We start from the raw sequence: 26565 nt of genomic DNA, 5'->3' as shown, positions 1-26565 counted from the left end.
TCAGACAGAGACACAGTATATCCTTTCAAGTAGTTCTGTCCATCCTTTTTATCTGCCAATGATGTTTGCTGTCTTTTGTTGTATTTCCGTCCTGTCGTAACCTCTCTGAGCATTTCAGAGAGGGAGTCGCACACACAAGTCTTTATGGTATGACGAGTAACTCCCGAAAAGGCTGTTCTCTGATGGCATCTCTCTCGCTGTCTGATAGAAAACAGTGGTGGACCCTGCACCTGAGGGGAGCTATCTCATGCAGGTCTATAACCTGGCAGGAGGCAACGTCACTGTGAGGACACCCGGCAGCAACTTGTTTCCAGAGCAGATCCCACCCCTTCAGGTAAACACACTCTCCAGCGTGGATGCAAGGCAGCACAGAGCTCTCAGTGAGAGTCGGGATTATAGACTGGACATGTGCCAGGTGTCTGACTGTGAGGATGTGTGTGCTCTGTGAGAAAGTGTTGACCTGAGCAGAGTCTATCCCCCCCTTCACTCGATAATACTAACTTCATTTAACCAGGAAATGCCTCACTGAGAGAATAAAAAAACGTTAAGCAGGAATGTGTCCTTACTGAAACAGCAGCAGTGGACAGAGAAACAACAAAGCATACAAAGCAGATTTGTGTAATATGAAATAGTTAAAATATAGTAAATATATTGCAGTTTTCCCGGCTGATTCTGATTTCGGATTCCGAAAGTCTGGCCTGCTGATTCCCTTTGTCTTTCCATCCAAGAAACTTTAATTAACAGCACACGCAGACATTTTGTCCTGTTTCCGAAACGTCTAAATTAATTTCAGCTCCCTCTCATAAGCATTAACACGGTTTATAGGACTCTTATTGTGAAAGGTAAAAACCAAAGCCGTCTTTCTGTAATGCTCTGCAGTCGACTTGTGAGCAGAATAAAAAGTTCCGTGCTCTGCTTCAGACAACAACCTAACCCTCATCCTCACAGTAAAAAATCGTTCATAACCCACAGCTACACTGTACACCAGTACAACAGATTACAGCACATCCTGTCGTTAGCCAAGGAAGCTAATAAAGGAGGAAGTGTCATCCTGTCGCTGAATCTTGCTTAGGTGGTGGAGAATGACACTAACATATCTATATTGTATAACTTCTGATTAAGAAATGCCTGTACAACATGACGCAACACACTGAGATCAACTGATAAAACAACATCAGATGGATGCTTTAAAACGATCAGCATCCGGTGAACCACAAGATTAAAAAATACAAGTACGCAACACAAAAGATGTGTAGAAATACTTGAGGCTGATACTGATCATGCTGTTTGTCCCTGACAAAGGCCTGACACAGAGCTGTGAAGAGTACAGGCTCTGAAATGTAGTCAGAGTATCAAAGTAAACTCCCCATGAAGGACATTTCTGGTGGAAGCTAACTGAAGCTCACGTCAAATTGATATAATTCAAAGACTATTAAACTTGAGTGAGGTTAGTCATTCAGTAGGATTTGTCCCAGCTGTTCCCAAACGCATCATGAAGATAGTTGATTGTTGAGTCTCGTCCCCAAGACATCAGAAAGCCACACTGCAGATACGAGACACTAACACTCATTTTCTCCCCATTTTTTAAATTCATTCTCTATTTAACTTTATGTGTATTTGTCTGCCTGCTTTTTTACCCACCTGTACTTGTTGCGTCTCAAGCTGTTGTAACAAGTGAATTTCCCCGTTGTGGGATAAAGTCTATCCAATCGAATCTTATCTAATTCCAGTCTCCCTTTCTGTCTGTTTCCGTCATAATGCATCTTTGTTTCGTCTCACTACGTCTTGCTGTGCGTGATGTGCACTGATAGGTTGAAATCAGTCTTGAAGACTGATTTCAACCTATCAGCACCGCCTTCCCAACATCACAAGAATCTTGTGACAATCTTCCCAACATCACAAGAATCTTGTGATGTTGGGAAGGCGGCGTGCAATGACACCAAATAAAAACGATCCATATGTCACCTCCAATTCTAGTAACAAGCCCGTTTTGAAGATGTGAGGAGGAGGTTAAAGTACAGATACCTGAAACATCCACTGACCTCTGATAGGTCAAACAGCCCTCCAGCTGCCCTGCAGGAACATTTCAAAGCCATGGTTAATTCTGTGACTTCATTCTAAGAAATATGTTGTGTAAGATTTATGGTTCAGTTTTCTCAGTAATAAACTAATAAACTATTGGTAAATTTAAACTCTAACATGTACATTGTGATTAAAATATACTGCTGTCAGTACCATAAAACAGCGATACACTTTTGAAAGTGTGCTGTTTTATCAGAGCTGTTTGTCTTCACACTGAAGAGTTTGTAATGAATTCTAAATTTATCTCCTGGTTTCTGTGTGTCAGGACCCTCCTGAATATGTGACTCTTCCAGTGGTGGGCTCCAGCCAGGAACAGATGATGGAGGTCACCTTGAATGGAAATACATCAGAGTGTCAATATACGGTTGAGCAACAGAAGGCCTACAGTCTCATCTTATACTCTGATGCTGCTACGGTCCACTGCAAACTGGTGAGTGACCCACAGACTGGGCTCATTATGCTCAGCGGCACCGAATATTCACTTTTAGTTAAAGTTTTAAGGAGAACATCCTCAGGTTTAACAGATTATGTGTCTAAGTCATCACGACTGTGGAGGAGGGCCCAACAGGTCTGTGAGCCAATGGGAAGAGAGCAGGATCCCCAAACATGAGAAGCGCCGCTCCTTTTCTGCAGCAAAACACACAAGCACAAAGGCTCTGAGTTTCATGATTATTCAACTTGTTTCACTCAGAATGAAAAGGACCTGATCTGCTGTATGTGAGAAAAAAAAATCCATGAGAGCCACAAAATATTCATTCTGACAAGGCACATACACTCTAAAGCAGGTGTGTCAAACTCAAAAGAGCCGGGGGCCAGTGCTGGTGTTGTTGTCTTGCCGGAGGGCCACGTCAGCCTTCCGGTGCTAGGAGAAAAATGCACTATTTCTGAAAATGTAGTGTTATTTGTATCATTAATAGAATAACACTAAAATGCACAAACACCATTTTGTGTGTTTTTCTTGTTTTGTTTTTAACAGTGTGTGCAAAACTTGTGTCCACATTAATAACTTATTTAAATTTAACAATTTATTCAAACCTCGCACTGAACTAACAAATGAAACGTGAAATGAAGTACAGTAAGTACAGCTTCAATATGGCCATCAGTCTGCACTTGCATTTCTTACACAGTTCCACATGGTTTTATGGGGCTAACATAAATGATAGCTTCACCTGCTCTTTGTGCGGAAGAAATAGAAGTACCCAACACTTGAGTAAAAGTAAAGATATCATGTTATAAGTTTATTAGAAGTGAAAGTCACCCATTCGCATTGTTCTTGAGTAACAGTCTTAAAGTATATTGTAAGTAAAATGTGCTTTTTTGGCTCAGATGCAGCATGTAATCTGCAAAACAACAAGTTACTGAAGTCATCTAAAAAATGTGAATAAAAAGTACATTATTTTCTTCCAGATCTAGTGGAGTGGAAGTATCACGTATAAGAAACCGAATACTACAGTACAGTACTTTCATTACATTCCACAACTAACTTTAAGGAAAGTCAACCAGATTGTTTTTGTATGACGGTAATGTAGTGTATTACATATCTACTAACACACACCAGGTAAGACCTTTTACCTGAGGTGAAACATGCTGTTAACTACTGAAAGTCTGGAGCAGAGAAACACAACTGTACTTCAATCAACCAATCAGAGGAGACTGGGTATTCAGGAGGGGTGGGCCTTAAAGAGACAGGAGCTATAGCCTGTAAACCTGTTCTAGTATTAACCCAAAATACAATTATGAACCTGAAAATGTGTTGAATATGTCTTCTTTAAAATAAAACAAAACAAAACAAAACAAAAAAAACACTCTGAGGTGATGCATCTCTCATGTGGACAGCCCACTGTGCGCCCATTGGCTCGCAGGTCTCTGGATGTCAAGTCCTTAGTTATGGGTGTGGTTCGCTCACACTTGATTGACAGTCATCCTTTCAGACATTAGCAAACAAACCCTCAACTGTCTTATTTTAACTCCGCAGGTGGAAGACTTCATATTGAAAAATCAAACTGGAGATCCTTATCTGAGGTAAGACATGTTCAACCTCATCCTGCTGGTGTAAAAATTTAGGTCAACTTTATTCAGCTCAAATAATCAGTTTGGAGTTAACGAGTTCTTCCGATTCAACAGGTTCTACAACACACTGCCAGAGTCAATAAGCCTCACTGTTGGAGATGTGAAGTTCACTGTGCCCTCTGGTCACATGTCCCCCAACCAAACTGTGAATCGAGGAGAGTGAGTAGGACTGGATCAGTTCACCTGCCTGACCGACTCACGGTGACGTCGCAGTTGACAACAGATATGAAAGCATCGATCATACACTTATGAAACACCCTGAAATAAAAAAGACAGATAAACTGTATGTAAGGTAATGGGTGAGGACCTGGACTCTACCTGTCCAGTTTTCTACCTGGCAGTAATTGTAAACCAACGTTGTGATAACATATTTTATATCAGTTTATATCAACATTCCTGTTTTAATTTAGTCTCTCTGCTCCCAAATTACTTTAAATCTCCTCGTGCACTTCCCTTCCTGCTCGGCCCCAAACAGCAGACACACACAGTGGTATTACGTGCTATTTTGGGCCAGCTCAACTTTGATTTGTAGCGCGTCACGCAGCGTCAGTTCGTATCATCGGATTGCTGGGTGGCTTCCTCTGAAAATGGCTTGTGGCCCGCCGCTTTGTCACTGGTGGTCTGAACACACAATAATATACCAGCTGATGAACACAGTGGAGCATTTGGCAGATAAAGAGCCAGATGCCAGTAAGTGGAGACAAAAATAGAGCTAAAAGGAGAGTGACTGTTGGACAGAAACACAACTACAGACAAATGTGTTCAGATGTGTCAGAGGCCTGTCAGCTGAAAAGCTGACATTACTAGGTGGCCACAAAATCAGAGAGGGATGACACAAAGACAGCATTCCTGTCTCGATAAATGGAATGTATGTTGTTTTTTTTACTTCTAAAACAGACCGAGGATGTTCTGCGTTTACTTCAACTCTTTGTATAGTTCCTTCTTTACTTCTTCAACATTTTACAATGCAATCAGTGCTCCAGCTGTCGTTACCCTCATGTTGTTCATGCACACTACAAGCAGGACTTTTACTTCCAGAACGATGGATGTCTCCAGATATCTCCTTCCACTGCACAACTCAACAACTGACACCGTTAAATGATCAATAATCAGATGTTATGTTGTTGTATGATAGAACTGTTACCTCATGTTAAGTACCATTTGTTCTTCTGTGTTTCAGATATAGAGACGTCAGCTGCAGCATACGGTCAAAGGCATGCTCTAATCTCAACCTGGGCCTGCTGGACTTTGGAGGCTCCTACACTGTCATACTGATGGAGGTCAGGGCGCTTCCTATTCAAGTCACCATGCAGATGTTACCTGTTACACAGCATGACAAAACCCAGAGTGTTTGCGTGTGTTTTGTCAGGACTCGGGTAACATTGTGATGTACAAGATGGAGGATGTGAGAGCCAACAACGTGCACATCGCCTGGCAGATCCCCCAGTACGCCCTCATCACCATGGGAGAGGTCCTGTTCTCCATCACCGGCCTGGAGTTCTCCTACTCACAGGTTCGCCGTCACACACACTCAGTGTCAAGCAGTCACTCGATAATAATCTCTACACTCTTAAAAGGCGCAGTACGTAAGAGTTGGCCACCTGTGAAAGTCATGCTTAAATAGGGGGCATCATATCACCAATGTAACCACCAACTGTTGCTAAATGGAGCTACCCTTAGCTAGTTAGCTAGTTAGCTCAGTTATCTCTGCAGCTACCGGCTGGAACTGGGAACTCAGGGACCACAGGAGCTTTGGACCAGAGGTAGCTAGTTAGCATTTAGCAGTCCCGTTCTCCAATCAGTCCCATTCTTCAATCAACCACTCAGATGTGCAAGGACTGAGTGTTTGATGGTCACAACATCTCTGTGGAAGACAGTGCATCCTCAGTAGTGACTGTAGGTTTCACTGAAGGCCATTAAAAAAGTAATTCAAAAATGAACAGCAATCCTGCACTTTGCCTGTTAGGATTAGGAAGTACTGATTCCATTTCGTGGAACCTTTAATGCATACTCTGCAGGGTTCATCGCTGCTGTTGGTGGTGAGAACAAAGCAGTGAATCAGAGAAATAAAAGTTGTTTTCTGATCACTTCACAGTGTTTACGTTCTAGAGCACCTTTACACACACAAGCCATCCATTTCTTTGAATGCTGCCAAAGTGCTGCTTCATCCTGTCTTCTGTCTGCCCCCCTACCCTGCTGTGTGTGTGTGTGTGTGCGTGTGTGTCTGCGTCAAACAGACACACAGGCCTGCGGCTCTTACCACATCCATGACAGACATAGAGCAGAGGAGGGGGATGGAGACAGCAATGTAACCAGGTTTAAATGATTCACGACCTCAGGCTGTGATTGGCTGGGGGCTAAACACCACTGAACAAAGGCTGTGACACACAGAAACACTTAAAAATATGAGTCCACAGAAGGAGCCGGTTGTGGTTCAGATGACTAAATATTTTCTTTTTCATCTGTTCTCTGTCACAGTTTGTTAGAGATAGACAACCAACCTTTAGAAAGGCTAACTTCTCCCATGTGCAATTTTCCCAAATTGCAAAGCTATGACGTTATAAAAACCATATTGGGCAGTTGAAATGATAGTCCTGAAGCAACATTATGATGTTGTAGGATCAGATAAACCGTACGCAGAGACACCCCCACACTTCAGTGATGATAAGCGCTGTATAGAATACTACAAAATATCTGAACGAGCTCCGGGCTGCTTTTTCTCTCCTTCTCTTACTGACCGTGGATTACTTTTGTTCCTTCAGGCTCCAGCCAACATGAAGTCAGTCCTGCAGGGCGGCTGGCTGCTCACCGTTGCCTTTGGGAACGTGATAGTGCTGATTGTGGCGGAGGGAGCCGGACTGGAACAGGTATTACATCAAGGGACATCTCTCACAAAATGTTTATGTACATAATGAGAATCAGCCTTCCTGAACACCGTGAGCACCAAAAATAATGCTCCAGTCACCTCGATTGTCATTGGGTTTTTCAGGTGTCTGGTGATCAGGCTGGAGGTTTTAACTGTGTTCAATGGATTGGAGCTTTTTTATTTTTGAGAGAGCAGCGAACCTCGACAGTGAACTTCAGCCTGCACAGTTTGTACACTAACCAGTTATTTGTTGTCCCAGTGGAAGGAGTTCCTGCTGTTCGCGTGCCTGCTGCTGGGCGTCTGCATCATCTTCTCCATCATGGCTCACTTCTACAAATACGTCGACCCGGACCAGCTGGACAAGGTCTACATGGTGGATTCAAGTAAGGAGGAAGACGACGACCACGACGACAAGAAGCAGAACAAATCTAATGACATACACCTGGTCAAAGCAGGACAGGGCACCCGACTGTAACTGTGCCACAGCGCACACGCCATCCTCACTGCTGTAGCTGATGTGATTTAGCTCCAACAGTCCAATCATTGGATGACTTATGAGAAGATTTCACATTTTATTTCGGTCCCCGTTTTTTTAAGGTTTTCATTCGAAGATACCTTTATTTGTGATAATGTAGCGCTACGATGCGGATGACGTTAGAAGTCCGGTATTTGTTTTTCATCTCATTGAATTTATTGTATTTGAAACCTTTTGAACACTCCAGTCACAGTATTTTCTAAATGAGACATGAAACGATGAATAATGTGATTTAACACACCATGATCAATAGTGTTATTACAAAATGAATGTCAAACATGACACGCTGTAGATATTTGTTGTGTATAAACTCCATGTCAAAATTGCATATTTTTTCTATGAGACTGATATAACTTTACACTTTACAGTCCTGAAGTCAGTCTCTAAAATCATTTATATGTTTATATTGAACGCGTCACAGTGGACTTTTGTGACCTTGGTATTTTATCAGTGTTGATCGGTGGGGCATTAGCAACTCAATCCCAATCTTTCTGTGCAGGAAACGACCAAATTAATATCATTAATTTGAGGTTTGATAAAAGTCGAAGACAAGGCGCAGGTAACTGAGGTATTCTCTCTTTGCAGTTCAAGTCTCTTGAAACTGTGCTTAGTTGTAGTTAGCAGGTGGAAAACAAATCTGAAAGCTTCAAGAAATAGTCAGCAGTATTGTTTTATGAGATCTGTTTTTATCTGCCAAAACATACAAAACTGACAGTTTGGTCCTTTAAAGTCATGAAATGGTTGTTTTATTTAGAGAAAGTGTGAATGATGCTGCTCCCTATAAACTTCTGTAAATAGACGTGTGTGAAGCTGAAACTTGTTTTTTGTGCTGTTTGAAATTTTTAAGAATATTAAAAGATGAATGGTCATCATTTTCCTCCTTTTAATGACTACAATCATTTTTGTACCACGGTTGAAATTGCAAAAAACATCAACTTTATCGAACAAACTGTTAGCAGAGACGACATTTGTTGTTCTTGCACAAGTGCGACCTTCCCTCCTCTCTCTGTGTGAGCCATGGCTGTGATTCTGTACTCAAACATTTCATTCATTTCTCCTCACGAAGCTTTCATCAGTCACCAAACCATTACGATCAGGCTTCGGTGTTCGTTCCTTAGTAAATGACAGGAAACATTATGAGAAAACAAATGTTCACATCTCAGGAATATTACCTTGAATTATGTGACATATTACCATACCAAATTGATTTAAGTGGACATTTTTCTTCTTTCTGGAGGAGCCAAACAGGATCAGTGTGTGCAGGACAACAAAACGAGGACATGGTGGAGCCACTTGATGGCGTCACTGATCACATTACGGTCAGTTTTGGTCATGACATCCAAGAGGACCTTGACAGATGAGAGTAGAAAGCAAAGCAGGTGAAGACTCTTCCTCTCCCTCGCTCGCTTCTTACTGACACCACAGCATTACCCGCAGCCTGGAGGACGGATTTCTGCGTCCAGACATAATTTGGTTTATTCGCAGCTCTCTGTCAACTGCAAACCCCAGTGAGACATCCGGAGTAGAAAGGTCAGAAAGGATGTTTATAGCTGGTGAAAATTAGAGCTGGGATGGTGCGCTGGTCCTGAGATTTCCTGTGTGCCTTTCCAGTAAAAGCTTAGTGACACAGGCAATGACATCAGGATGCACCAGGCAGTCTAACAGGTCATTAGTGGTTATTGGTGTGTTTGCTGGATCCTCATAATCCTCTGAAGAGTTCCCCGACCTCTCATCAGCACAGTCACATGGTCTACATTGAGTTAAATCAGGGCTACGCTCATGTTCTCCCCGGTGGAGGCGGGCAGCAGATGTAAGCTTGGTTCTCTGCGCTGCCTCTGAGCTGAACTCCAGATCTTTTGCGCTCGTTTCCGGTGAGGACTCTTGCCGACAGAGTACAGGGGTGAGATGTGCTCCAAAGGGGACGGTGAAGGCCACAGAATCCCTGACTGAGTCATCGCTCTTCCTGATTTGTCCTCTGGAGTCCCGCTTGACTGGACGGTTGTCCCTCGTGTCCTGGTCCAGATCTCTGTGGCAGAGGTCCCTCTGTCTCTGAACACATGCTCGCACAGCCAGGTTCACATACTGCATGTTCTCATCATGGGATGCTACTCCTTCCTGTAGAAACGCAAAGAAAACAAACTGTAAAAGATCATATATTTAAAGATCGGTATCTTTATATCAGGAGTTCAACATCTGGGAACCTTTGTTCGTCATACAACACACTCAGTGTATTTCCGGGTTGCACTTTATTTAAAAGTGCACGAAAAAGACTTGGTAAGCGACAGAACTTACTGGAGTGGTACTATTGGTTAAATTAAATGCAACCCATTTCAGTAGTTGGAAAGGCTGCTGACTGAACACCATAGTGAAGGTGAAGTTTATGGTGCATGGTCCATGGGCCAGTGTTTATTTCATTTTTTTTGGTCATCTTTCTTTCAAAGACAGATATTCAAAGGCTTAGATTTTAAAGGAGGAGACAGCTGGACCTTTCCTAAAATAGAAGAAAAAACATCACATCCCCCCGCTCCCCCACTGATCGTACTCTTGATCAATGAGATGAATGGGGTGAAACAAAAACACACAAAATATTAATCTGAACAAAGAAGCTTTAATCGCATCGAAATTCTACCCACAGGGGCCTTTGAAGCTTGTCTGACGGGGGGCAAATCAGCAGAAAAATTCTGTCTTGCAGCAGCTGGTTACTAAAAGATTCGCGGGCAGCCTTCTGTTCTTCTAGCTTGTAATAATGTCTTTTCACTTTTCAGACTGAGATAAATTATACTAAACTGGTCCTGCAGAACAGTCATTACAGCTCATACAGCTGTCTGTGAGAGACCACGGTGTGATGACTTGGATCATTTTTTCGAAATACTTCAAAACTCACAGAACTCTTCAAAATAATTTTTATTTAGACCGTGTGAGTTAAAGCTCAAAGCAAAAAAACAAAGTAAGAGTCCCACTCCTCTGTCCAAAGATCAAGGAACTGTCCCTGGAGCTTCAGAGTCTCTGTAACATCCGTGTATTCATCCAGCAGCTCACACTTGACTTGCTGTGGGTGGGATGAACATACCCACTGAGGGGAGGAAGAAGCAGCCTGGCTTTGCCGACTGATATACAGAGAAAGACGAAGGTGTGGGAGGTGCAGTGGTTACTGATCTGTCACAGTCGGACCAGAGTCTCGTGTTTCAGACCTGTAGAGCTCAGTTACTCTTAACACCAATAACACAGTAAGGTGCTGTCAATGAATTCAAATTCCTAAAAAATGAAATGAAGTGTTTCATGAGTTTACTAAAACAGAGGCTCTGCCTATGCCGGATTAAGTGTTTAAAGGGATAAGTATGGTGTCCAGTCAACACATGGAAACACTCTCAAAGTTTTTGCTTGAGCGCCGTACAGAGGAACCCATGAATTTGTCAGAGGATTTGACAGGAGAGTAGAGACAGAGTGCCGGTCATGAACTGTGGGTGAAAACGGCTTGTAGAGCCATAATATTTTCACATCTCAATCTGTGATCTGACAATTTATTTGGATCAAACCAGAGGTGATTGTGGTGACAAACCAACACTGTTCTTGTGACTTTGATTCAGTTTTTGTCCAGTTTGAATGAGGTGATCAGGTTCATCTCACTTCTGTAAAAGAAAAAAACTTGAATTCAGACGGTGTATGGTTGTATTTTCTGTTTGGTAAGGAAAATAAGTGTCAAAGTATTCCCTTCTCGACATTTTGCGAGTTTATTTTGGTGATTCATTGGACGAAGTAGTGAGCTGGCAGCTTTTGAATCTCGCAGCTGAAACCACGGGGATATCAACTCTGGAGGTACAAAGTAGTATTAGGAGACAGAACGGGCTGGGGCTAGCTGGTTAGCATGCTAACTTAAGTAGGACATAGAACATGGACTTCTTTGACAGAACGTCGACAGTGTTGTTAACTCATTTATTAATGTTTTAAAACAACACTGTTTTGTAATTAATGTATTCATTTGGACAAGAAGTTTGAAAAACAGGATTATTAAAGCTGTTTTCTGATTTTGCCATGTGACACATCACAGTCCTCACAGATAGAATTCTTTCTAGAATGGAAAGTGAACAAGAAGGTGTAAATCCTTTACAGAGGCTGAAACCTGTTTTACTGCGGCTGCACCAAACAACTGTTAATAATCAGGGAGCCACCAGTTTGAGGGACTAATTAATATGACAGCACTGATTTACTACCTCAGTGGGATTGAGCCAGTCGTCGGTGTTGTCATCACTTGGTGTTCTTTTGAGGGCGCAGACAACAGCCTTGGTCACGGCTTCACTTACTCTCGCCACGTCGTCCACTTCCTGTGCAGGAACAATAAGTCAACGAGTCAAGAAAAATAAGAATGAGTGCTGCAAATCAAGATAATTATAACGGCGCAGTGTGGGGGTATGCTGCCTGCATGCACAGTTAGTAGTGTTGGTGACCTTGTAGGGAAGCTGGAGAGGGACTCACTTCTTACATAAATATTTGGCTGGTGGTGAGGAGCATTTCATGCAGCACACACTCGTCATAATGACAGGGAATCTTTCACTGCCTGTTCATTACTCAAAGCTGAGAGGGGCCTTCAAACAGGACAACCACCACACACTGTTAGGACCAACTTGAGCAGGAGCTCTTCAGGACAAACGCTTCTCAAGACCAAGGAACATCTTTTTAATATATCTTGTTCTGAGCTGAATTGTTCAGGCTGAGGGTGACACATGATCTGTGCTTACCAACTCGATCCAGGAGTTGACGCTGACAGTGATGGGGTCCACTGACTCCACATAGTGCCACCAGTGTCTGGGGACATACAGCACCTGAGCAGAGGAGATACAAAGTCCTCAGAACCTTTAATGGATGTTGGAATCACTGTACATATTATCACTCGCTTATTGTGTGTTTTGCAAAGAGTAACCGTTGCTGAGCCAGCTTCTTGTCTGCATAGAGAAATTACACACATGCTGCGAAGGCTAGAACACGACCCCACTGTGCAGCTGCTTCATAACTAGATAAGAAAAACCTTGACTATGTCCTACTTTAAAGAGGGAGACCATATTAGCAGATGCATGTGTTGAAGAAAAAGTTGTGCAAGAGTAACCACCATGACCTTTCTGTAACCACCCTGAGGAAATAAAAGACAGGAGAACACAGAGTGATGCAGAGCAGTTTGGAGTGTGAAGCAGTACGCACACTCTGTTCTCCTTGCAAGTAAAACTGATCGCTTGATTGTCTTTCTTTCTCTGTCTAGTCTTTGTTTAATGAATGTTTTACGTGTTTGAACCTGACAATGGATCAACAGTTCAGTAGCATTGCAATCGCCGTCTCTTTTTCTGGAAGCCTTTGTGATAAATGTTGAGGGAGTACAAAACTGTCCTGGTCACCCACTAGATGGCAGCAGACACCTTTTCTCTTTTGTCAGCAGTCCGCACATTCCTGAAGTGACTCTACTCTTCAAAAAAGCCAAAGTTCAAATGAAAAGTCTTACTGATCAGCCCCAAGAATCGGGTATCAGAAGTTTTTAATCATAAATTATCACGTTTCCTCTTCTGCATCATATTCTGTAAAAAAAAAAAAAAAGTTTTTATATCTGCACATATTGACCAACATATACACTGATCCTGATATATGTATTTAACTATTATTTTCCATTACTGATTAATTGCTATTATTTTCTTGAGTCTATATGATGTCAAAACTAGAATTACAACATCGAAATTGTCCGTCTCTGTGCACCCAAGTCAAGTTGCTGTTCTTGAACTGTGGCGTTGAATAATAATGATGATGTCACAGTGCATCTGACCTCAAATCAAATGTCATAACTTCATCATTCTATCATACAATACATTTGTATGGCAAATTTGATCGTAACTATGAATTCTTGAATTACGTCTGGATGTGTATTGTGGTGTCACAGTGAGCTTGACCTCTGACCTTTGGCAACCAAATTCTAATCAGTTGATCCTCAAATCATCTCCAAGTCACAAAACATCTTTGTATGGTGGTGAATAAAGAGAGACAAATATGTATTGTATGTATTGATTCTGTTTGAATCGTGTCATGAATCACATGTATGATGTCCGTCAATCCAATATATCATCCTCAAGTCAAACGAGTCTCAGTTCAAACAGGATCAATAAACTCTTTGTCTCTCACAGATCACTACCATACAAAGTTTTTCCAAAACAAAGTCCCATGAGGTCCACTGGGAGGGGTGTGACGAAGGCTCTCTGTAGGTAACCGTTTGTACCAAATTTGAAGAAAATTCTAAAGGCCTTTCTGTGTTCACGAGAATAGGGTGTCACAATGGCCTTGACCTTTGGCCACCAACATCTACTCAGTTCATCCTTGAATCCAAATGAACATCTGTACCAAACTGAAAGTATTTCCAGTAAATGAGTGAAAATTAGCAGTAAACACCAGGCCAAAGTCAGAGTTCAAAGATCACTGATTTGGAGACTGTGGGCGGTCACTACCTGCCTCCTGTATATAACTACCTCTTACTGTGTGACTGAAGGACCAGAGTAAAATAATTACACCTGAGCTAACTACTTCTGTCATTACATGTTGTTCCCAGTGATCAAGTCTGAACATCAATAATTCTTCTTAATAACACCAAATCTAGCCAGACAGAGCTGTAGCACTGAGACAACAGCTGGTCCTTTGGGGGAAACAAATGAGTTGGGGCATTTCACTCTGTTTGGTTTATAATCTGCGAACTGTATGACTGTCATCATTACTGTTAGGTTGGATAAGCAGAAGTGATCTGCTGAAGCATCAGCCGTAACCCTGACCTGCACAGTGTGTCAAGCAGCCTTCAGTTACCTGACAGCTGGGTTTGGTGCTGCTGATAGGATGGCATTCAGGATGCTGCAGGAGCTCAGACACAAGCAGATAGTGAAGAGAGACAGATGGCTAATTGCTTTGTCACCGTTTTGACTCCTGAAGAACAAAACAATGCAGCTGGAATCTCAAACGAGATGAAGCTGGACAAACACAGCCATTCAAAAGACTTGGAGGGAGTTCAGGAAACGGCTTGGTGCACACAGACCCTCTCTGCAGCCTCCTCATCACTTGTTTGTCCACTCTTGCATTCACCACATTTTTCAGCTGTGGCATAACAAGGGCATCCAAACCACTGGAGATCATTACCCACACAATGAAAACAGACTGGGCTTCAGATAACACACCTGTTCTGTTATTTTCAAATTTGGGAGAAAATAACTATCAACATTTTCCCCCTTTATCTGTTCTTCATGACTTTCTCAAATTAATCCAATTAAAAAGTGGATCGTGTCTGAGATCTATAATAGAATGGTTAAGATTGCCACTTCACCATAAACTAACCTTAAGAAGATTTGCAAAGGGGACTTTAAGTGGACTGATGGGAGGCAGTTTTGGACCTTATTCATTTTGTATCACATACACTGCACTAATGCAAGACTTGACAAACTTCCCCTCCCTCCCTGAATGGCTGTTAGCAACTATTGTTAACCTGCATTCACACCTGGGCTCACCCCAGCCACAGCAACCCACATGAAGGCCAGCTGGGTCAACTACCCACAACGATTTCGAAACTCAGAGCTCACGTATCCCTAACGACTCTGTCAGGACACTCCCACACCAAATTTACAGAGGACTGATGTGGTCCTGAGTTACAACAGGCTATTAATACAGACATTAATGTAAACAGGAAATATGAGCCACAGAGATCAGTTCTTATTTTTCCATCATTATTCCATTTCTTTCTGTCTTTCTTTCTTTCTTTCTGGTGAGGATTTCAGGCAGGGTGGGCAGTTGAACTTGAAGTGGGGTGGGGAGGTGTGGTGTGTTATGGGTGTAACAAGGCTGCAAAAAAAAAAAAAGTCCATTGCTAAATTTTGGTTTTCTGCAGTATATGTTGTGATATGAAAAGTTACATTAAGTTTTACTAGATTCTTTGAATATTTCAGAAGACGCTATGCATGTGTTGTGACAGTAGGCAGAAGTCAACTGTGTGACAGATATTGTTAATATTTACCAAGTGTCGCATTCTTAACATTCAGCTTGAGTGGCATGAAAAGACCCAAAACACATATAAATGTTGTAAAGCTGAGTTAGTATGCCTAACTTGACATTGCACCTCCTGCGATCTCACTGTTGGGCAGGTGCACATCGCATTATCGATGCTGAAAAAAGTATATTGAGCAGCCTGATGGTGTACTTTTCTACCACTTTTGCAGGAATTCAGACATTTTGAGAACGATTCTTTTATTTAAAGATCAGTTATGGTGATCTTCTCACCTCAATCCTAACTTTTCTCGGTCTTACTGACCTGCCTCTGTAGGAGAGCAGGTGGCAGGAACGTGCCAGGTCTTCTGCTAGCGGAGACACGACCCCGTTACTTCTCCTCCTGACAGCACATCAGGAATGATGACGCAGCTGACTTTAATGTCACTTAACCTTCCACTTCCTTTAATATAAAAGCCCCAGTCTGTTGAAGGTGATGCACTATAACTGAGAAGGCCAGACGTTAATTAGAACACGAGTCACGACCGCTGCCTTGCTTCACACTTTTATGGAGGACACCACCACAAATAAATCTCACTGTTGAGTCTACTTGTACATGTTTAGAGCTTAAGGACCAATAAAGATTTATTTTACGGTTATTGCCTCAGAGTCACCAGCAGTTCATCACATAAATGTAAAGCGACTGTTGCATTATGTCAAACTTCAGTAGATCACTCACGCTGGTTTTCCAAGGTCTAAAAACATGACTGATGTGTTTGACAATTCGGTGTTTGATAAAAAACACAACCATGTTTTGCCTAAAGGATGCGACTGTACTGTACAGTCAGCTCACTGTGTGGCCTGATACATGATGCAGGGCTCACAGTGAGAACAAATGTTGACTGCAGGGTATCATTTTTCTATACTTTGATCACAGGGGCATAAAGCTGTTTTGTGACGATTTCTATCATCTACATCTACTGTTGTTGTCATCATCCATTGAGGCGCTTATTTTTTTCCCTGTCAGATAAGTGTGAACAATGTGATGTCATCAAATGTCTTGTTTTGTCTGACCAACACACTTTCAGTTCACTTTTGTATGGGACGAGGAAATGCAAGAACTCCTGACAATGTAGAAACTGGAATAACGGAACATTTGGCATTTTTGCTTGTAATGTGACACATACATTAACCAATTATTATTAATTATTCCAAAATATTGCTTGGGTCACCATTTAATCTTCAATGTATAAACAGCGTCCTCAATAAGGCAGAAAGTAAATATCTAGATAAATTACGTTAAATACCAGTGTCAAAAACCTTATTTGCACCAGCATGAGAGAAGCTGATTTTAGGCTTCTGGTCATGTTTTTGAAAGAAAATCTGCATGTGTTCATTTTCTGGCAGCAGCTGACACATTTGACAGCTCCCAGCGTTGAGGGGAAACACTACACCTGTGCTTTCATGCACTGGTACTTTTTAAGGTTTGGGGTGAATGTGATCCTGAAAACTGTCGTTTTTTAGGACTAGTGGAAAGAAAGTGTCCAATTCATTTCAGTTAAGAAGTCTGCTCTGGTAGTGCATATTTAAACATAAAATTAGAGAAAACCTATAATTCAAAAAACAATTGTCTTAATGTAAGTAGTCACCTCAGACAGTTTCATGGCGATATCTAATAGTTCATATTTTTACCCTACTCACCTGCAGTGTTTCCACTTCATTTAATTTCACCCTCTGGCTCTCAGAATGAGTCTCCATTAAGAGGCATAACTGATCAAATCGGGCCTATAATGTTTAACATTAGCCATTTTTTAAAATCATGACCTCTGACCTGCCCTGGCTGCAGAGTGACGATGTGGGCCCTGGCTGCCTGAAAGACAGGGAACCTCATCAGGTCTGGATGGAGAACATCCACCTGGCTGAAGATACTTGACTCTTCGTAGGGGATCCTGGTCGGGTAAAGGTTGACGGTGTCCTCTGGAGGAAAGAGGTGCCAACGCTTTCTACGCACAGAAAACACAAAAGAGCAGGAAAGGATTGTTGTTAGAAATTCATTTATCCGTTAGCTCAGACTCAGTAGTGACAAAGTGTTGAGCTATTTAGTTACACAGTAAATTAAGGATTCTAAATTCTCACTTGAGTTGGTTAGGTTTAGGCACGAGGGGTGAGATTAGTTGGAGGTAGAACAACAGGTTGAACTCGTCTCAATGTCCACACTCACAGACTTTGAGGCGTTTTCTCAGTAAGTCTGCAAGGACTTCAGACTTTCCCACTGTCAAACTGTGGAGTAACTTTCCGTGACTCTGTATTTCTGCAGACTCTGCCTGATTACCGGGATTACCCATAGGTCTTTGCGTTGTGACATTTAACATAGGGTAACCAGAGGAAGCCCTAAAAAATGTATAAGTGATGATAATCCAGATGATGGCGCTCTTGAATATCTGATTAATTGAATTATTCTATTTGCAATAATCTTATACACAAACAGAAATGTTCTACATCACCACTAAAGATACGACATTTTCTGGGATTGTGGTGGCGGCATTGGGATTGTGCCTCAGCCATATGGTGATCTGTTCATCTGACCCCCCCAAGTTGTCACAAATGTCATCATATCAAGCACTGTTGTATTTTCAAGGATCGGCAGTGTCAAAGATCTGCTTGAGCTGAATCTCACTCTGTTGGAGATCAATACCAAATAAAGAGAGTCTGAGACCCAATTACATCGGAGAGATAAGATGGAGAACTGAGGATTGAGATAAGATAAAGAGACTTTTCCCTTTTGTTTCTTGACTCATGTCGCCCTACATAGCACCTCACCCCACTTCCGTCTCGCTCTAGTGAGCTCTAAGACAAATTAACTCTCTTTGAGGGGGCAGAGGACAGAGCACACTCTGTGTAAGCACTTACAGTCGCCTGAACCTGTGTGTTTGGGTGAGCTGGCTGGCTATCAGGCAGAAAACTTGCACCACCTTCAGCGGTGTGCTGACACAATGGCTGCAGTTGTCTAGAGTCCTGAACCATCTTTATGCTCAGTCACAACTCCTATTTATTACACGCACTAAGTTACTGTGACAGATAGACAGGTACTGTGTCTCTCTTTATACTCTTTAATCTGTTGCCCAGATTAAAAATCAATGTTCCATAAAAACAAAGATGTGGGATGTAAGAAAAAGTACAAAGTAAAGCACCGACGCACACAGTAAAACAGATTAGTGTGAGGAATTAGATCAGGGAAAATAAATCAGAGAACAGCTGTAAAAGCAGCTCTCTTGCATTCTCTGATATTTCGGACTCAGTATTTGGGCTCTATGGTGAAGAACACAGAACTGTTTCTTGCTGCATTGAACATTTTACCACACTACCATTTCCACGGCCACTTAAACTCCTAGTTGTGCATTATTTTGATTTGTGCTCCATTTAATCCAATCTTTTGTCATGACTTGAAGCAACACTTGAAGGAAATGTGCGATGCCTTATTCAAAGTTCTGACTGACTGGATTCAAACATGTGTCTGAAGTAGGGCTGTTGTGTATTCATGATAACCATGACATCTGAAAGGAAATACTGATATTGTGTTAATAACACACATATAATTTAATTGCATGAATAATCCAGTGAAAATGTTTGGCATTGTGCATCATTTGTTCATCTGGATGTTTTTTCACTAGTAATTGAGTAGTTTTTCTTTGTGTACGCTTATTTTTTACAGTTATGATCCCAGACTCTCTCCACCTCCCTACACCCGTACGTTGAAGGTAATTTGTTTGCCAAAGACATACGGAACACACAGTAAACAAAGCAAAAGACAGAATTGATGGCTGGCGTTCTTTTCAGATTTCTCTCGATATACCCATATTGTTATCGTGAATTTGTTTGGCTGTGATAACCATGCAGTGAAAATCTGATATTGTGCCAGCCCTAGTTTTTATCTTATTTTTATCAGTCGCTATTATAACTAGATCAACAAAATTCAACAAAAATTAAGGCTTCCAAATAGCTCAGATGTAAAAAAAAATTGGATGTATAGAAAGTCTTTTTGTACTTTTTCTATCACAATTACTTTTATCTAAATTAAAAAGATACTTTGTATGTATCTGTATCTGTGCCCATTTCTTTTTTACATTTCTTAACGGTGATTAATCAGTTAATGATTAATCATTAATCATGAATCAGTTAGTGATTAATCATTAACATCCCTTAATAAACCAAAGAATGGAGAGTGCTCCAGTGTTGTGTCTTACTCTGTTCCTCGCTGATATGTGTTTCCTCTGAGCAGCCCCCAGACCTGAGATGCTTCAAAACCGTCATTCTTTCTACCAGATCAGTAAAAAATAAAACCTGCCTACTTATTTATCCATCCGGCTGGTTTACTGTTTTATACACTCACCAGGCCAATGGAAAAAACGCTTAGATTGGGGAAAATGTACAAGTTCTGTGAAAACAGTCGGTCTCCACTTTAAATTATTATTTTTCATACCAATACAATAAACCAAATGGTCTATGCAAATCAGATGCCTCAGTATATTTTTCAAAGAATGTTTTAGCATACAGGAAACCACACAGCGACAGGTAGTGATATATTCCTTTCACTTTCTTTGTCCACATCGTTATAAATACATTTTCTTTCTTATGTTAAAAGAAACTCTGCTCGTTTTTCCAGCAGAGTTTCCCTTAACATAACCAAGAGCACTTTCTCCTTTATGTGATGTATCAGACAACTGATTTGTAATCTGGTTGCTCTGGGCAAATTAGGCAGCAAAAACATGCTCTGATCCCTCTTACCGTCCTTGTACCTGCAGCACCAGGTTGCAGCCGTAAGAGTCCAGGTGGCATGGCGTGTTGGCCCCCTCGGTGCCGATCCACAAGGTGCTCTCTCTCCCATTACGTCCCTCAAAACCAAAGTCGGACCACTTTACACCCTGCAGCACACACACACACACAAAATGATGGGAAAAAATTAATAAAGTCAGATTTTTGAATTACATGTCACCGTTCGTTTTGTCCGTGATAATGAAATGACACAGAGACTCACATTTTCATAACTGTCACAACTCACAGATGACAGACGGCCACATCATCAGCTGCTTTGACAGGATCTATTATGGGTGACCAATGGAGGTGTCAGTGTAGAGTAACAAGGCTACAGTATTTGTCATCTTTCAAGGAAAACTGGTCTGTCAATCATGTCCATGTCAGAGCACAAAGGTGTAGCAATCACCAGCAACCTGAATAATGGAGTCATTACCATATATGCAGGCAGCTGTAAATGACAGACTGGCCAATCTAGCCTTCAGGCAGCCCTTTTCCCCAGCACCATTTATCCTGTAAAAAGCCCATCTCTGCCTGTCTCAAAGGCATGAAAGTCAGCGGGTAATAATTGCAGGTGGATGCCCAATAAAAATATATCATGAGATAAAAATGAAATGAATGGGAGGCAGTGGCTGGAGAAAAGATGACACTTTTATGCCTTTACCTACCGCAGGACAAGAATAGTCGCTTGCATAAAGTCATTACCCGCAAAAGCGTCACAATTTAATTGAAAATGTCCAAACAAGGAAAAAAAAAGAACTATGAATTTGCATTCTGAAAAAAAGAGACTAGAAGGGAATATTTTGGCTCTTTCAATATGATTTTCTGTTTTCCTTTAATGTTTAATTTGTTGATAAGCCGACGCTCCTGCAACAGTATTAGAGGGCAAACATATGACAAATATTTTTTTAATGAATTTTAACAAGCCAGATTCTAACTGTCACCATATTCACTGACAAAACTTTGAAAAACAGGCTTTGAAAGTACCAGTGTGCAGGATCACTGACAGAAATGGGATATAATATTCCTAATACTGGTTTCATTAGTGTGTAATCACCTGAAACTAAAAATCGCTGTGTTTGTATTACTTTAGAATGAGTCTTTTATATCTAAAGAGGGAGTAGTTCAGAGCCCACCAATTTGCACAGCAATGTCTCAACAATAGCCCAGAGTGGACAAACCAAACACCCAATCAAGGGTTGCAGTGATAAGCTACAGGGTTGTGTGAGTTTCACTCATAAGCTGTTAGTGTGATGTCATGTTGTGTTGCTACAGAATGCAGGTCCTACGAGTGACTGTTCATCCGCATTGATTGGATAAAACAACACTTTGACTTACAGGATACAAGGCTTCTCATTACAGTGGGTAACTTTAAACTGGTGCACAAGACTGAAGGACAGAATCAAAAGGAAAAATGAAGTTACACAAAGAAATGTCTGTGTTGACCACGGGGCTAGCATTTAGCCAAACTACAGTGCTGACACCATCGTCCACATTCTATTTTGCTTTGGTGCTGTTTGTTTCAATAAAGGGAAATCATAATGTTCCAGGATACAAGAGGCCGTAGTGTGTTTCTGATTTGTGTCAACAGTTTGGGGAAGTCTCTCTCTCTGTCTCTCATGCGTCACACAACAGTGCTTTCCCCTGTATAGTGTGGAGAAACTTGATCTAGTCTGCACAAAGCTCTGACGTCCAACCCATCCAACACCTTTAGGCTGAACTGGAGCCTCTACTTTATCAAACAATATACTACTTAGTATAACTCATTTATACACTTTATACCTGGGATTGCCTTCAGTTGTCAAACTTTCTTCATCACACAGCCTAAATTTCAGTTTCATAAGTTTCATCATGCAGACAGGGTAACTCTAATCGCAGTAATACCTGCCAGGTTAAACAAAAGGCTTGCTTGACCTGAATCTGTCTGACGTTCATTAAAATCTCATAAAAGGCTGCTGTAACTTTTGCATCATCAAACTATGTATAAAACTTGTGTTATTTTAGGTGCAAAAATGTGTGTTGGATTTCATCAGGAATTTTTGAGCAGGATCCATTCGAAATATGACCTGATATCCTATAGTGTGTAAAGATTACCTCGAACATGGAAGGCTGGTGTTGAAACAGCATGGCGATATATTTGTAGTCGGCATAGGCCCAATACTCTGACCTCGGGTATTCAGAAAAGGGTCCTTCATCTGCCCCAGCCTGGTCCTGGGTCCAGCTGACAAAGTGGGCCAGTGTGGCCTCCACATAAGGACACTGGGTTTCAAACAGCGGCACTATGAGAGAATAGCAAGGAAAGGAACAGGAAGGAGAGTAATCACTGGAAAATTGTTATGAAGTTTCAGTAAAACAATTCAACTGATCTATGCTAAAAGAAAAACAATCCATACAGCAGAATCACAGCACTATGCATCATCACAGGGGCATGAAATTTTGTTTTACCCACTTTTATGAGAAAAATAAATCACAGTTGTAGTCATTTACTGGCTTTTGTTTTAGTAAACAAAGTGTGTCTACGGTTGACTGACGCCATTTATAATCCATCATGAGCAATGTCCTCCTGCCAGCTGTAACAGCTGAAAAAGATGATTTAGAAATCTAATTAGCTCGTGTTTATCGGCGGACTTGCTCTCGGTTATTCATCACAGGAGGAGTCATTACTGTAGTTGTTTTAGAGCCACATAGAGGGCAAAATTCCCCTCGTGCTTACAGACAAAAACCCACTAGGTCGTTTCTTTTTTCATTAGGTCCTGATAACTACAGGCCAGGAGAATGAACTACTACTAAAGACTGCAGGCATTATCATGTGATAACTGAAAACTGGGTGCCAGTAGAGAACTGTCACAGGAGGCTCGGTGCATTGATGTGATCCGGAACACACACAGAGAAACAGTTATTCATTTACTGGTACTGATACCTTTTCATCAATTATGTCTGGGCATTTGGAATCGAAATGATAACTGCATTGCCTATGAGTGTGTTTTTTCAGTGTGCTTTGTCCAGACCATTTTGGAATTTTATCTTGGAGAGGATTTCATTTGGATTAAGAGAACCACGGACTCCTCAATCATGTCTGTCTGGGGAAACATTTCATGTATTAAAGTGAGCGTTAGTAATTCATTTTAGAAGCATTATGTTATATTTGTAGAAAATCCTTTAGCATCCGGACAGCAAACAATAAATCAAATGCTCTGACAACTAAAAGAAAAATATCCAGTGTCTGTGACTGTCGCCAGTCTTTACAAAGCCCAATCATTTCAAACTGTCCGAATGAAATGATTGGATGGTCCACATGCCGACCAGCGTGCACTCTACTTCCATAAAGCCAGGCAAGAGACAGCCCACTTTGGCTGACCAAACATTTAAATTCAGTCATTATCTCCTCAGCCCCATGCTGATGGAAAGTCGGGGGAAGTTTTGTAGTCCTCAAAACATTCCGGGAGCGTCACAGCTAACCAGTGTTGCAGCATTCTTCAGAAGCCACAAGAACCAAAATGTATTCTAAAACACAATATTTAAATACCAGCAGAACTCTTTACTGTAATTGCAAAGCTAAAAGTAGTCTGGGTGCACAAGCTGGACCATACATCTAGGCTGTAAATAACGTCTCTTTAAATCAATTTGGGATATTAGGGCTTCTGGAGACTTTGATTATGCCGGGCTACATACATGGAGCCATTTTAAAACAAGTCCACAGCTCTTTCAATTGTTTAGGTGAATGCTCCAACATGGTTTTGCTGTGAAGCTCCAGAAACGTTTTGTGGAGTACAAAACTTTACCTGACTTTCCATCAGCATGGGGGGAGGAGACAAAGACTTAGTTTTTCATTTCTGTGTTAACTGTTCCTTCAAGTGTCACGTAAAAGAACAATTGCTGGGCAAGTATATGCTAACGGTGAGATCAGACCAAACAACATGTTTTTTAAAAATTTAATCTTACTTTGATAATTATACTTTCCTCATTATATACTGTATTTTCTCTTGTATTATATCCATATATGAAACTTGCACCAACTAGGAGTGATTGGTAGGGAGCCTAAAGTGGATCTTTTCAGGCCACATGAGTCCACATTCATTCTGCACGTTCAATCCAAGTGATTAATTACACAGGAATGACTTCAACCCAGATCTGTCTGGATTAATCTTCTGTTCTTACTGTTTGTCTCCTCTTTTCTTCCAAGTCTGAATCGGATGAGTTTGTCACCGAGACAGCCAGACAGGTGCTCAGCAGTCCAGTGGAGGACAGGCCAGCCACAGGTCATGTTCATGAAGACTGCAGGCTGCTGCAGATGAGGAAGAATCCTCTGGACCTCCTCTGGGCTGAAGGGTTTACTGGGATGAGGGGCAGCCATGCTCTGTAGTACACACTGATAATGGGCTGCGACACAGATAATGTACATGAGATTAGTTTGATATACAATATGTATTTAAGATGTGGTGTTACAGTACCCTTTATTCATTATTCACAGAAATGATACCACAGTCTCTGGACTAAGACGTGTCTTCTGTATGATAAAGGTTATATAGATTTGTAAGCATGCTGTACAAAATGGCTGATTTTTTGTGTCTCTCTACAGCTCTTTGTCTCTGTCTCAATGCCCTGTCGTTCCAAAAACAAAAAAACCCACAAAATTCAAAAATAAAAAATCATTCAGAAAGCTGGAGGGCATGTGGGGAGACGAGGAAACTGAAGCTTCCTTATTTTCAAATGTGTTTGTACAACCTGCCCTGCACCATAAAGACACATCAGAACTTCCTGTGGGTCATTGGAGATCAGTTTTTGCAGTATCATTAAAAAACCCAAAACCATGGCCATTTGCTGTTCTCTTCTGGGGGCCTTGAGATTAGCTCCCATTCATTAGCAAAAGCATTAGTGAGGTTGGCCCCTGATGTCAGTTCATTTCAAAGATGTGAGATGGGGCAGACATCAAACCTGCAAAAAATTATAGTGTCTCTCACAGAAAACAACCAGCCCCAGTAATTAGAGGTGCACTGATATGAGACCTTTGGCTGATATTGATATATTGGCTGACTTTCTTATAAACATACTATATATATATATATATATATATATATTTATTTATTTATTTATTTATTTATTTATTTATTTTGCAATGATCCCTCAAACATTGAACAGCTGGGACATAGTTATGTAATGGAGACTATTACAGTTCAACAATAAACTTTACTGTCCATCATCGCAGAAATAGTAAACTTCAGTGGGAATTACATGCTTTTAAAAATAGCCCAAGCATCTTTTGCTATGTGATTTTCTCTAAAAAAAAAAAAAAAAAAAGGTTATTATATCAGCACATATAGTCATAGATTTAAGACTTAAAACTAGGACAACATTTTAATATATGACCGGCTCTGGTTCCTGGATTTTTGAGTTGGATTGTGGGTTATAGCAGAAAATAATATCTGTGTCAAACACAAGTTCATGATACGGGCACGTTTTGTTAATCAAGATAATCTTCACAGACGAACACCACTTCGAGGCGTAAATTAATCTCTAGCAGTAAAAAGCTAATGTTACTATGAACGGACCACATCACGGTCACATGACATGAACGTCACCAGCACTGAACGTCTTACTCCACGAGATCTTTACAGCTGTGGGACGGTTAAAGATGTATTTTATGTCGTACAACAAAACATGTGAATATCTTCAGCTTTTGGTAACCAAATACCTTACTTTAGACACCTTACTGAAAAGCCATTTGAAAGACTCACAGACTTTGTGACGAGGGAACCTGATGTGCAACAATGCTAAAGCTTTCCAGGTTTAAGTGCACTCTGTTGCGACAGACCTGGAGTTTGTAATTATAACAGCGGTGTTGCACTCAGAAACTGTTGGAGGCAGGAAACAGACGCTTCCTTATTTCCTAACGTGTTTGTACTATCTATATATACCCAGCCATAAAACAAAAAAGTATCGGAACTTCAGACAGATATAGTCAGCAAATGAACAGGCGTTGACTCCACTGATTCTATCCTGTCTAAGTGAACGTTACGTTAGCTAACGTTAGCTTCTCGTAGAAACAGAGGGGCTAACGGGAGACTCACCTTTCACTACACGTGCAGCAGAGTTTCGAGCGGAAGTAAACAAACCTCATGTGACAGCAGACGGTTTCATTTTACATCTGGACCTGCCCACTGTGAATCTACTCCATTGCGGCTCAACATCCAATGCAACAGCTCCACTCAAG

At 41.2% G+C, this 26565-nt stretch overlaps 2 protein-coding genes across 5 annotated transcripts in view; one reads left to right on the top strand and one right to left on the bottom strand.

Moving 5' to 3' along the window:
• The window catches only part of slc15a2 (solute carrier family 15 member 2), a 22322-nt gene extending 13900 nt beyond the window's left edge, over positions 1–8422 (top strand). The window contains exons 15-22 of one of the 2 annotated variants that reach the window (XM_037108722.1): positions 209–334; positions 2348–2512; positions 4058–4104; positions 4207–4311; positions 5333–5432; positions 5522–5665; positions 6915–7019; positions 7278–8422. In XM_037108722.1, the coding sequence (XP_036964617.1) occupies positions 209–334; positions 2348–2512; positions 4058–4104; positions 4207–4311; positions 5333–5432; positions 5522–5665; positions 6915–7019; positions 7278–7493 (1008 nt within the window). In that variant the 3' untranslated portion in view covers positions 7494–8422. The remainder of the gene's footprint in view (positions 1–208; positions 335–2347; positions 2513–4057; positions 4105–4206; positions 4312–5332; positions 5433–5521; positions 5666–6914; positions 7020–7277) is intronic. The other variant, XM_037108723.1, reaches the window with a different exon arrangement.
• hspbap1 (hspb associated protein 1) lies at positions 8423–26565 on the bottom strand. Of its 3 annotated transcripts, XR_005076777.1 has the most exons (9): positions 26423–26565; positions 24513–24734; positions 22449–22633; positions 20328–20464; positions 17374–17545; positions 12290–12373; positions 11765–11875; positions 8753–9668; positions 8423–8666 (listed from the first exon to the last, which is right to left on the bottom strand). XR_005076777.1 is itself a non-coding variant. In XM_037108725.1 (8 exons), exons 2-8 carry the CDS (start codon positions 24706–24708, stop codon positions 9114–9116), a joined length of 1440 nt encoding a protein of 479 aa, XP_036964620.1. In that variant the 5' UTR covers positions 24709–24734; positions 26167–26367; the 3' UTR covers positions 8423–9113. The 3 variants fall into 3 exon arrangements, 2 of the variants coding, with proteins under 2 accessions (XP_036964620.1, XP_036964619.1); XM_037108725.1 differs by lacking the exon at positions 26423–26565 and adding an exon at positions 26167–26367 and having other exon boundaries at positions 8423–9668; XM_037108724.1 differs by lacking the exon at positions 26423–26565 and adding an exon at positions 26052–26072 and having other exon boundaries at positions 8423–9668.

Source organism: Acanthopagrus latus, chromosome 9, assembly GCF_904848185.1.
Source record: "Acanthopagrus latus isolate v.2019 chromosome 9, fAcaLat1.1, whole genome shotgun sequence".
Taxonomy (NCBI): domain Eukaryota; kingdom Metazoa; phylum Chordata; class Actinopteri; order Spariformes; family Sparidae; genus Acanthopagrus; species Acanthopagrus latus.
Note: the sequence above shows the minus strand (reverse complement) of the source record. Positions and strands in the feature narration are given on the sequence as shown.